Here is a 12,278-nt window from a genome sequence, read left to right as displayed (position 1 = left end):
TAATGTAAAAAAAATGCTGACTACAGCAGCCTTGTGCTGTCAGAACGACAGGGATTTGGATAAATAAACGCTACCGTCTTAAATAAGTGCTCTTTGTAAAGCTCGGACACAAAAGTAAAACGGGCAAATTGAAGAAGAGCGTTCCCCTTTGCTATCTGTCTAACACCCAGGCCCTTGACCCCTGCTGTCGACTGCTCTGCTCTTTCTCTCAAGTCCCCAATGCTTCGTTGTAATTTCCTCTACAAAGGCGCCTCACATGGCTGTTTGTAAATCATTATTTAGACATATGGGGACCGAACAGATCCTCATTATCACATTACTTCTGCAGATATTAACAGCATGACTTGGCACGTACGACATGTAATGTACATGCCAAGTCGTGGGCCGATAATAAAAAAACAGTCTGAACAAGAATCACACACACTGTCAATTGTAAAAAATACATATCAATTACTTTATTTTTTCAATCTTTTACATTTGACCTGTTTTGTGCGCATGTATGAAGTGTGTGTCCATGCACACGTGAGCTATACGCTCCCAAGGTAATGACCTCGGTGTCAGTTTTGGCAGGAAAGTAAACAGTGACTTGTGAAAACAAGCCTGACCTCCGCAAGGCCAAAGCAACTGTGCTTTCACTGAAGACCTTTGAATGGTTTATCCATTGAAAGGAAAGTCCATCATTAAAGGTTGATTTATCTCCAAATAAGTGTTCACAAACACAGCCAGCCGTGTCCCTTGGTAGGAGACCAGAGCATCAAAACTTCAATGGATGATGCGATCAGATGACAGTGGAGTTGGTCTGGACTTTGAGGCTGCATCTCGATACATGTGGCCCACAGCTGCTCATGTCTAAACTGCAGTGTTGCTGAGGTGTTCCCTTAATCCTCATCCAAGGATTTGTCCCAAGACATGATGATCTTCCAAGTCTATCTGTTTTTAACAAGAGACTTGTTCAGATCTAAAAATAAGTCGAAGCAGAATACGGATACAACTGCGGGTGTAATTCTTCATGAAGCTGCGTTGTGGCTGAAGCTTGCTCTGTTGATTCTTAAACCTTTTCTAATAATTCAACTCGGGCCAGTCGGGACAAATCCTTTCTGCTGAGTCTGGAGCACCTGGAATAGAAGCGTAAGCTAAGGTGTGCCTTGACGTAGCCAAGACCAACAGGAATTAAGCGTTTGCTCAGACTTGTTAAAATGATTTGAAATCAGTGGCGGCTGGTCAATAGAGGGCCATGGGGCCTGGCCCCACCATGAGCCACAAAAAATAAGAATAATAATAATAATAAATTATACAAATTGTCAATATTTGTGTTTTTTTGAACGATGGAATGTACCCAGTAATGTGTGTAAAATATATCTGCGCAAAATATATGCTTTTCCTGCTCGTCCTCTCCGCCTGTGTGCTCGTGCTCTCTGCCTGTGTGCACGACACTCTGAGAACGCGCAGCTTGGGGGGCCTAATCGTTTTGGCCCAAAAGAGACGGGTCTATGAAGCAGTTTAGCCAATTGCTGATTCAAGATATAAATGAGTGACATACAATTTAGCCAATCAGCGCCCTCAAATAGATTCAGTGTGGGGCCAGAATGATTTGGCCCCCCTCGCTGCGCGTTCTTGTCAGGATAAGGTTGTCAGTCTGTCCGTTTACCTACCTGGTATGCCGACCCGTGAGTAGTCCATTTGTTACTCTCTGAATATCTGAAACTAACGTTGCCGCTCGTTTTTCCGACCTGCCTGCCGTACAGTGTCGAGCCTCGGGTTTTCACCTGTACGAGGAAGCCTTCCAGTTCGTTCCTCTGAGATCAACTGTGTAGTCTTGGCGTTCCTGTGTCGAGCCTCGGGTGTCACACAGACAATCCAGCCTGCCTGCCAGCCACGGACGCGGACCGGCCACTTCCCGGCTAAGAGCCGAGCGGAGCGCGAGGACGCGCCTCCGTATTGCTGTTTGACAGCAATACGGCACAATTTGGCACAAAGGCGGAGAGGACTAGCATGAAAAGCATATATTTTGCGCAGATATCATATTTTACACACATTACTGGGTACATTCCACAGTTCAAAAACACAAATATTGACAATTTGTATAATTTTTTTATTTTTTTTTTGTGTGGCTCAAGGTGGGGCCATGCCCCATTGCCCTCTATTGACCAGCCGCCACTGATCAGTATAATACGAGCTTTAATTCAGCCACCGGACCTCGATGCAGGCCTTTCAGTGTTGTGGGAAATTATTCAAATGGCGGCCGAGGGTGCAAAAATATTTGCAGCAAAGGCCTCACATGAAGATACCCCAGCATGTTGCTCTGGTAAAGAGGGGGCATGTATGAGTGACTGTGTTACCACAGGCTCTATTCCTAAGAAACACCCCCACATTATCTCACACACACACACACAAACACAAACGTCTCCTATCATCAGTGTTTGCTGCGTGTTTCCCTTTTCCAGAAACCATGTAGCAATAGTTAACCAGGAATCCCCACCTGAGAAGAGAAAGTCACGTGACACAGAACTCCCTGAGAGCAACGCTACACATTGAGCTGAGCCTCTCAGAGTACACCCAGTATACCTACACGTTGACTGTGTGCGTCCTCAGTGAGGAAGACTTTCTGTACGTGAATGTGGACTTGACTGAGCTCATGTCAAACAAGTTATTCCCTAAAAGGCCACAGGTTTTCTCAGCTACACCCCAGGCCACACAACACACACCAAAGTAATTGACCTAATTGCAACAAGTTGAACGTGGCAAAACAAAAAATAACGTCGGTGTGACTCAATTTAAAATATGACAGATTGATCGAAAGTCTTCTAATTTCTTGAACAAAGCAAATGTTGCATCTGGCAATTTTTTATTTTTTTATGCTGCATTAAAATGTTGAAAACACCGCTTAAATCACAGTTAAGGAAGGTAAGACATTTGGCAAATCATATTCATTCACGTCGCTATGTAAAAAAAACAATGGCACGATTGCTCACAATACACGTTTTTTTGGCGTAAATTGGTGATTTGGCAAACGACTCTCTGCTCTATGACAGCGGGGAAGAGGCGGGTCCAGCAAATGCAGCAAGTGTTATAGGTGCCCGGGAGGCAGATATCCCTCTTCGGAAAGTTTGAGGACGCTCTTTGGATCTTTGGAGAGGAGGGTGAACACGGGCCCACGCGTTTTGCGCAACGAGCATCAGTGAATGTTCGAGGAAAGTTGGACGTTGCGTTTGTGAAAAACATCCACCGATGGCAGCCACAATGGAGAGCGGATCCAACCGAACCACTGACCCGACCTGCCCGCTGCAGCCGCCACTGGCCATCGACATCATCCTCAGTGAGTAGACCGGGGGTTCATTTTCACCTGATGGTTGTTCGCGGAGTGAGGTTATATTTTATGCACCGGACCAGATCTCATCCGCAGGAATCCATCTTTCGATGGGTGTGCTTTTTATTTATTTTTTCCTATAGTTGCCCACTAGAGCAGTATTTCTCAACAGTGAGGCTAGGTGGGAGACGTCCCCGAACCCCACTTTGGGAACTTTACAGCGTCTAGTGGTCCACCTGCTTCTCTCTTGGCTTTAAGAGAAAGTAGACTGAGATTCCTCCACAATGTAAGAAGCAGGCAGACCGCATCGAACCACTCAGCATTCCCAGTGAGTTCAGTCAAAACAAATCTTAAGATTTTTGCTGGGTTCTTCTTAAGAGCTCTGCTGGATCCTCAGTTTTAAAAACGTGCAGGAACAACATGATGGCAAGATTCAAATCCACATTTAACTGCCAAATAATCCCACTTGTTCAGACAGAGCTCAGTTCTTGTTACTGATTGGGACTTTTAGAACAAATTTATGAAATATTGTTTTTGACGCCTGACATCTGCAGCAACGTTAACCCTTACATACTGCTGGCGTCAGATTCGACCCGTTTTGACATTTGACAGCAGTAAAAATAACTTGAACGTCATTATTTTAGCCTGAAATTTGATGACTTTTCCTAAAGTGACCCAAAATACACAAAAATGAAAATATTTTTAAAATGTCATACTTTTGTACAGGTGCTACACATTTTTGTACCCTGTTTCGGGTCAACTTTGACCCGTATCTATTGAGATGGATTTTAGCTCTACCAGGGGTCAAATCAAGGAATATGGTGGTTTTAGGGAATCTTGAAACTGTAGCCTACAGGCCATGTCTGTGTGTACTTTTTATGGGACAGTGGTGACAGAGTTCAAGGGGGACCTCTCGCTGTCTGTGTTCCCACGACATGTGGTTCCCGCAGAGACGGACACCTGGTCTTTGAAGTTGCATGGGGGGAATCTCGCAACAGTGAAATAGTAAAACAGCACAGGAGTGATCATATATGGTGCACGACGGCAACAGAAGTCTTCCAGAGGTCAGAGGGTGCCACAAAGTAACACATTTGAATCAATTTGGTCATGACATTATAAAGGTATACCTGAGCTGCCATTTCAGTGACTGACATCATGGCAGCAAGATTTCGTGCAACAGGCCCTCGATCTGTTCTTCCAACATGAGGAGCTCGATAGTGATTTGGAGGATGTGTCAGAGCAGGAAGACAACGTGGAGGAAAGCTCTGATTACAGCCCCTCTGCATAGACTAGTTTATTATAATAAGCGTTTTATTATGTAATGTTTTGTGTTCTAAGAGGTAAATGTTGAATTAATATTGATAATTATGATTTCTTATGATATAGCAGGGAGGACAGCATTTAATGGGTGCAATGATTAAACAGTTCCAGAATGTTCATGCCATTTTCAAATTCAATACAATATATTTAAATCATTATGGCTTTTATATTTTCATGTCTTATGTAAAACAGGACATGATAATGTTGTAATCGTAGATGTTTTTCTCCAAAAATGAATGTTGTAAAACTTTAAAAATACACTCCATGCTCGCTGAAACATTTATTAAGGATTAGTCATACATTTATTAATGAGACATGGGCTATTTCGACATTCTAAATAAATCTGTCATTTGGTATAAACACTTATGAGGGAATTCTTGGTCTGGGTCAAAATTGACCCGGACTCATACTGTGAAGACATTAAATAGGACCAGTATGTAAGGGTTAAATAGAGCCTAATAATATTTTAATGACTTAAATCCTCAAGTAGTAAATCACTGAATAAATGATAACACGTGTTTGTATGATAGCAAGGCTAGTTTATTTGTATAGCACATTTCAACAACAAGCCAATTCAAAGTGCTTCACATAAAACCATTAAAAGCATCAAAACATAAAGAAAAGGAGATGTAGAAACAATTAAGAACATTCGTTCAGTCAAAACACTAAAAAGCAGTGTAAGAAATAGAATACAGTAGTAAAATGCAGGACATTGATTAATATCCTTGAATCTGGTTCAATTAAAGGCGGCAGCAAACAGAATGGTCTTCAATCTTGATTTAAATGAGCTGAGTGTCTCAGCAGACCTGCAGCTTTCTGGCTTCAGCTTTGTTCCAGATATGTGGAGCAGAAAAAGTCAACACTGCTTCTCCATGTTTAGTTCTGACTAGACCGGTCCCAGAAGACCTGAGGGGTCGGGATGATTTATACGGCAGCAGCAGATCAGAGATGTACTTTGGCCCGAAACCATTCAGTGCTTTGTAAACCAACAGCAGCATTTTAAAGTCAGTTGTTTGTTGGACAGGAGGCCATTGCAAAGTGATCCACTTTCTTGGTCTTATTGAGGTACAGCAAAAAAATAGTCATTGATGCTTTTTGATATTGGTGATTCCTCCTTAATAACATTTAGAGGCATTTTTATAAAGTTGCAGCTTAATATTTAGTTTCCCAGCTTTACAATGGGGCTTGTCTGCAATATGTCCTTTTTAAAACCTTTCTTTAAATGTGTTCTCTGAACAAACAATTTGGGTTTTTTTATGATTAAGACTACATGAAGGTTACCCACTTTACCCACTTGGACTAAAATACATACTAAAAAAATAGCATAAGGAAAAGCTGTGTCAACAAGAGGGCATAGTGACCACTTGCACGGAAACAAATCTTTGTTGTTTGTTCGTGTGTGTGTGTGTGTGTGTGTGTGTGTGTGTGTGTGTGTGTGTGTGTGTGTGTGTGTGTGTGTGATTACTTCCGAATGACTTTGGATGCCACAGAGTAAATGGCGCAGCTAGCCAGAGTACTAACTATTATCTACAACATACTGAAACAATTAACGAAACCTTTCCTCTCGATCTTTGTTTCACTTTGAACATTGCTGCTGCTTTGACGATCAGTTTGAGACATATGCTTTCTGCTGACTCCTTTCTGAAAAGTTATTCCTGGAAATGACACCATATTACTTTGTTTGCACCGAGCGTAATACCACCCACAGGCTACCACCCACAGGCTTTAATCCTTTATTGCTACTTTCATAATCGAACGACAAGTGGTGTGTATTGTGGCGCAACCAGTCGCTTATTCCATCTCTGTCAGTTCCTTTTGCTTTCCAGACTGAAAATGAAATACACTTGTGTTTTGATGACGCAAAGCTCATCAAACTTGCATATCATTTGGCACAATGAAAACTCCACGGCCCAACAATTGCTTAAGTTACAATATCTATCAATCTATCCTCCGGCTTGTTTTATTTTTGCCATATGGCAACGGTCTGTATTTGATTTCCACATGTTGCTGTTTTCACTTTCACATTGACTCATGATCTAGGCTACATAGAATTGTTGTCGACGCTTTTCCTGTACCTCAAAGAAACATAATTATGGAGTCCATAAAGAACCTGAACCCAGGTCTGGGTTGGTATCAGTATTTGATTAACCTTCAAAATGTGGCAAACATTGTTTGTTAAAGGCACAGTAAATATTTGCTTGGCTGCCGGTTGTCAGTCAAAACTATTTCGAAGATTGTAAACGGCTGTTTTGTTTTTTACTCTTAACTTCTATAAGCTCACCTTTAGCATGCATGTCTCCAATGTGACGCTAACGACATTCATCCCCCTGAGCTGTCCTTTTTTGTGTTTAGTGCTAATTAGAAAATGTTGCTAACATGCTAAACCAAGATGGCGGACATGGTAAACGTCATACCGGCTCATCATTAGCATGTTAGCATTGTCAATTTGGGCTAGCGTGGTGATGTTAGCATTTAGTTCAAAGCAGTGCTGTGCCCGTTAGAGCCGCTAGCATGGCTGTTAACTCTTAGTCTTGTTGGGAAATGCTACACCCTTGTTGTTTTCTGGCAGTGAAAAGCAAGGCCAGCATAAATACCTGTTATCTTCATAGAGATCATACCAATTTTCAATTTCTGGAGAAAGACCCGCGGGTCCAGAAATCCCAGCTCTAAGTTGAAGACGACTAATTGGTTGTAATTTCCCCGTCTCTCCTTCAAGATTTGGACAGCTTTGGCATCACTCTGTACTCTGTGCTCACCTTCATGGCCGCAGTGTCCATGCTGGTCTTCCTAGACGAATGTGTCTACATCTTTAAGAAAGTGCCCACCAATAAGAAGAGTGTCATCATCTGGGTGACTGGGACGGCACCGGTAAGAATAACACTGTGAAAAACATGTGGCTTGTGTTTGTTGAATATACTGTATCTTCACATGGCGTCTTCTCTCTTTCAGGTGATTGGCACCATGTCGTGTCTGGGGATGTGGATCCCCAGAGCCACCATGTTTACTGATATGACCTCTGCTTGGTAGGTCCCTCTTTCTCTGCTTCTCTTAGATTCACCATCTCTCAGGGTGCTGTGTGTTTTTGTTGTTTTACCCACAGAGCCCTGCAGTAAAGAATCACAGATGGGGAAACTTGAACCTACTGAGAGTTTTATAGAAAACAGTCAGACTGTTGTGCAATGCGTGTGGATTTTACGGCTTTTTAGTCTTTTTTTTTTTTTTAATCCTGCCTCTCCAAATGTCCGTTCTTCATACTTCTCGCATTGTTCCTGCGTCTTTCATTCTAAGTGCCTCATTCCTTAATTTCCTTTTACCAATCACTCTTATCTCTCTGTAGCTACTTTGCCATTGTGGTGTTCAAGTTCCTGATTCTGATGTTGGAGGAGGTGGGTGGTGATGAGGCCTTCCTGAAGCGAGGAGCGAGACATCGCCTTAAGATCAGCACGGGGCCGTGCTGCTGCTGCTGCCTCTGCCTGCCGCACGTGGCCATCACAAGGTAAACTGCAGCAATACACCGTCTGTGGTTATCAAAAAAACAAATTTTCAGAGCTGAAATAAACACTACCAGTTTCTACCAACTCCCAGAGTGTGAACAGCTTCCGAGAAACGCTTCTGAACCCTGTTTTTTAGTTTGATGGCAGCAGCATGTGTTGTTAGTCAGGTCCCAAAGTAGCACATGTGGATTTAGTAAATCTCATCCCACTGTCCTCAGCAGAAGAGGGCTTGGTACCAATTGTGCATTCAGTAGTGTAATCATTAAACGTGTGTATCTTCTTTGCTACTCAACAAAACAGACCTAATTTCCGTTCGTGTTTTCTGTTTTGATTTGAATGAAAATCAAGCAGCATAAAAGATAATTAAATGATTTCTTGCACCTCAGCTGTTCTTGGCAAGTGTAGGGCGGGAAATGCGCTTATTTGCTTTATTGCTGGGAGTCACATTAGACGACACCACTCTCACGTGTCCATGAGACTACGGCCAGCAGCCGATTAGCTTAGCTCAGCACAAAGAGCGAAACAAGGCGACACAGCGAGACTGGCTCTGTCCAAAGGTAAACTGTTTCCGCCCCCTGGTTTTTGTATAGATTAAACTAGCGAGATGTAACCTTTGGACACAGGTAAGGGCTAGCTGTGTGCCCCTGCTTCCAGTCTTTACGCTACGCTAACCTCACAAGCAGCGACATATTTTCTACAGACATGATAGTTGTGTCAACCTTCTCACTGAGCTGTGTGCAAGAAATGGTAAAAGTGTACTTCTTAAAACGTCAAACTATTTCTGTTTGAATTTTTTCTAAAAGCTGAAGTGAAGCAGAAAGAGAAAATGGCTCTTTCTGAGACTGCTGTGGTCCCATGTTCTTCCTATTTGAAGCACTGTTGCTTTAAAAATTCCAGATGATTGCAACCTATAGATTAGGTTCTAAGAAATACGGTTATCCTTTTAAAGGGAATTTCGAGAACCCGAGGAAGTTCCCAGAACAACAAAGTGCAACGTTGGCACAAATCTCATAAACCAGAGTTTCATTTTAATGAGTAATCTCGATATTGAGGTGATTATTAAAGCATCCTGCAGTGCTCATGAGGCACAGATCCTGTGCAGCTCCTAAGACGGTTACAACCATGTGTTGCTTGAGGGGACAGACTAATGAACTCTGCCGTTGTTTTTCGCCTGTTTGAAGATTGCATAAACTCAGCAATCCTCTGTACATACAGGGTTAGACGCAGACTAGATGTGTGCCGGTGCAGGTTGAACACACTCCTGACCATTCAACTCTTTAAAGGCCCAGTGTGACTCTGTACACAGCAATCCCAGCATGCCCGGTTGTTACTGAGTAAACTCAGGCTACATTTACACTGTGTCACAGTTAATTCATCAAGTTAGCATGAAGTCAGCGGTCATGACCTTTTATTTTCATATGGTATTTGTTGTGAGCAGGTACAGTCTGTTTAGGCTTTGTGCAATTCTCACCAAAATATCAGATGTCAAACAGATGTGCTTATTTCAATGGCTACGCACCGCTTACGATGCGTTCACTCTTTGCAACGACACAGATGGCCTTTTTACGTCAGCCCGTTCTGCTGTACACAACGATGATGATGATCGTCAAGCCAAGACATGTTCAGATATTTGTCTTTAAAGCAATGCCCAGTTTCTCATCAAATGCATCACAGACGGACTATTCATGTTGCTGTTGCCCATTCAAATATGGGCATGTCGAAAGAAGGTGTGCCCAAGGCCTCTCTGAATTGTTCAGAACTTCCTGTGCTAATTATCCGTGATGGGTTCAATGGAGAATTCCACAATGACCTTTTTAAGAGTTTTTAAAATGCGTATAGAGACTAACATCATTAATTATTGGCAGCGGCTACTCTCAAAGACTTTCCTCTTTTCCAATCTCCAGGCGCTCTCTCTTCCTGCTCAAACTTGGCTCCTTCCAGTTTGCCATCCTGAAGATTGTCTTCACCATCCTTTCCATTGTCCTCTGGACCAACGGGACATTTAACCTGGCTGATGTGAGTTACTAACGTGGAAAAACACTGGACGGCATCTCTCCATGCTGTTGTATTCCTAATTTTGTACTATTTATTTTCCATGCTTTTTGCTATTCGTCATATAGCCAAGATTCCCAGTGGTTGCTGATGTTTGCTCGTCAATACCTATCATATTATGTGGGCAAAAGCAAAGATGTTGAGATTTGAACATCATTCACTGTCGTTTTGTCTCTAACACTTTAACATGAATGGGCTTGATTAACATTCTTTGTGCCACACTTACTAGCTTGTAAATAGACATTATATATCTATATATCTGTGTGTGTGTGTGTGTGTGTGTGTGTTAGGTCAGGCAGCAACATACAGCTGTTTGCTTCTGACAGCAGGCCTCATATTTATATGAGATTATAAATGCGTGGACCTAAAAGGCCCTTTTCTATCTAACATTTCTGGCATATGAATTTGACGCAAGACTATGACCCAATAAGAGTTTACTAATCATGTTAACACAAAGGGACTTTTGAGTGACGAATAATTTCTTAGTAGTGCGCATCAGAAATTCCTGATACATTCTGGATGAATCATTATGACTCTATGCATTACTTCCGGGTGTGTTTTGTTCACCTGTTATAAAGTATTCAATATTTTGCCACAAAAGATTCTTTGTTGACTTTGCTCATTTCCTGACTCTCGTGTGTGTGTGTGTGTGACCATGTTTCAGGTGACCGTTAAAGGAACTGTTATATGGATCAACTCATTTGTGGGCATCTTGACAATCACAGCCCTGTGGCCTGTAGCGATCACGTTCATGCACCTGAGGACTGCCCTGCGAACACTCAAGATCATCCCCAAGTACGCCATGTACCAGGTAAGGCACAAGAGACGCTTTCACCACACATGTGCTGCACACACAAAGAGCTGTTTACACACCTCATGGTGGACAATAACTATATATATATATATATATATAATTTTTTTTTTTTTCTTTTTTTTTTTTGCTGGCTGTAAGTAAACATTTCTAACAACATGTCAAGTTATAGGGCCGTCAGATTTTCCAGGGTTCCGTTTGTCAGCTTAAACAGTGGACGTGTGTGTTTTTTTTTGTAGCTTGTGCTAATCCTGAGTCAGTTGCAAACGGCTGTCATCAACATCTTGGCTCTGAACGGAATCATCGCCTGCGCTCCGCTCTTCGCCTCCATACCCAGAGGATACAGTGAGTCAACATCCATTCATCCTTGTGGTTTATGTGTTCCATCAACAGTTGGTCAATCCATCCGGGGAATGAATGACTCCTTGAACGTTCCTTTGACTCTCAGCTGACCTTCGTTTGCCTATTCTTTCTTCACCTCTCTGTCTTCCGCAGTGTTGAGTCAGCAGCTTTTGATCCTGGAGATGTTCATCATCACGCTGGTGACACGCCTGCTGTACCGCCGACAGTATGAGCCTTTACCCGAAGAGGAACCGGAAGTCGACGTAAACTCCAAGATGGTTACAATGACTGTGTCCGCATGAGAAGTGTGTGTGTGTGTGTGTGTGTGTGTAATTTCTATTTCCTGCATATATTTGATGAAATATTTTTTAAGTCGATGTGAATAAATGAAATTATGAGATTTACCTAAATGTGTCTTGTGGGTGTAACAGAGGTTCAAACTGTTTGATTGAACAGTCACACCAATCACGCACCTTATCACGCAGTTATAATTGTTCCCACTTTGTGTCATGTAAAATTCCATTTTGCCTAAAAAGAGCCGATATAGATGCATACATGAGGTTAGTGTTCAGTTATTTCAGTTATTATTCTATAAAGAATTTGCTCAGTTTAAACGAAACAGTGTTATTGTTAATTTATTGGTAGAAATTATGTTTTCCATCTATGTTGAATTCTATGTCTGCTGGTAGACAAATTTGACATCTTCAGCATTCTCATCTCCAGATATTAATTCCCAATTGCAGTACCAAATCACTTTTCTGTACACTCAAAGGATATAAAATAAAATGCACCGGCATGACTAAAGTCCTTCAGTTATCACGTTCAACTGACCCTTCATGCTAAATTTCTTCAACCATGTGCCGCTAGATGGCGGTATTAATCGTCACCTGCCCCTTCTTATTGGCACTTTGTCATGTCAGCTACCTGTTAGTCGTCCCACAGTCCTTTGAGA

At 42.1% G+C, this 12,278-nt stretch overlaps 1 protein-coding gene across 1 annotated transcript; it reads left to right on the top strand.

Annotated features, from left to right (window-relative positions):
- Positions 1 to 3,203: 3,203 nt before the first annotated feature.
- Positions 3,204 to 11,646, top strand: slc51a (solute carrier family 51 member A). Its single transcript, XM_079292469.1, has 8 exons — positions 3,204 to 3,316; positions 7,344 to 7,495; positions 7,577 to 7,650; positions 7,965 to 8,123; positions 10,026 to 10,137; positions 10,838 to 10,984; positions 11,224 to 11,329; positions 11,480 to 11,646. The coding sequence occupies exons 1-8, from the start codon at positions 3,229 to 3,231 to the stop codon at positions 11,626 to 11,628; spliced, it is 987 nt and encodes a 328-aa protein (XP_079148595.1). The 5' UTR covers positions 3,204 to 3,228; the 3' UTR covers positions 11,629 to 11,646.
- The last annotated feature ends 632 nt before the right edge of the window (positions 11,647 to 12,278 follow it).

This window comes from Melanostigma gelatinosum, assembly GCF_949748355.1.
Source record: "Melanostigma gelatinosum genome assembly, chromosome: 20".
In the NCBI taxonomy this organism is placed as follows: Eukaryota; Metazoa; Chordata; class Actinopteri; order Perciformes; family Zoarcidae; genus Melanostigma; species Melanostigma gelatinosum.
Note: the sequence above shows the minus strand (reverse complement) of the source record. Positions and strands in the feature narration are given on the sequence as shown.

What these genes read in the sequence shown, in the direction of transcription:
- slc51a (XM_079292469.1), top strand. Translation starts at nt 3,229, where the DNA reads ATGGCAGCCACAATGGAGAGCGGATCCAACCGAACCACTGACCCGACC. An exon ending in CCGCACGTGGCCATCACAAG is followed by an intron (nt 8,124 to 10,025) that starts GTAAACTGCAGC and finishes TCCAATCTCCAG; the next exon opens with GCGCTCTCTCTTCCTGCTCA. An exon ending in GGACATTTAACCTGGCTGAT is followed by an intron (nt 10,138 to 10,837) that starts GTGAGTTACTAA and finishes ACCATGTTTCAG; the next exon opens with GTGACCGTTAAAGGAACTGT.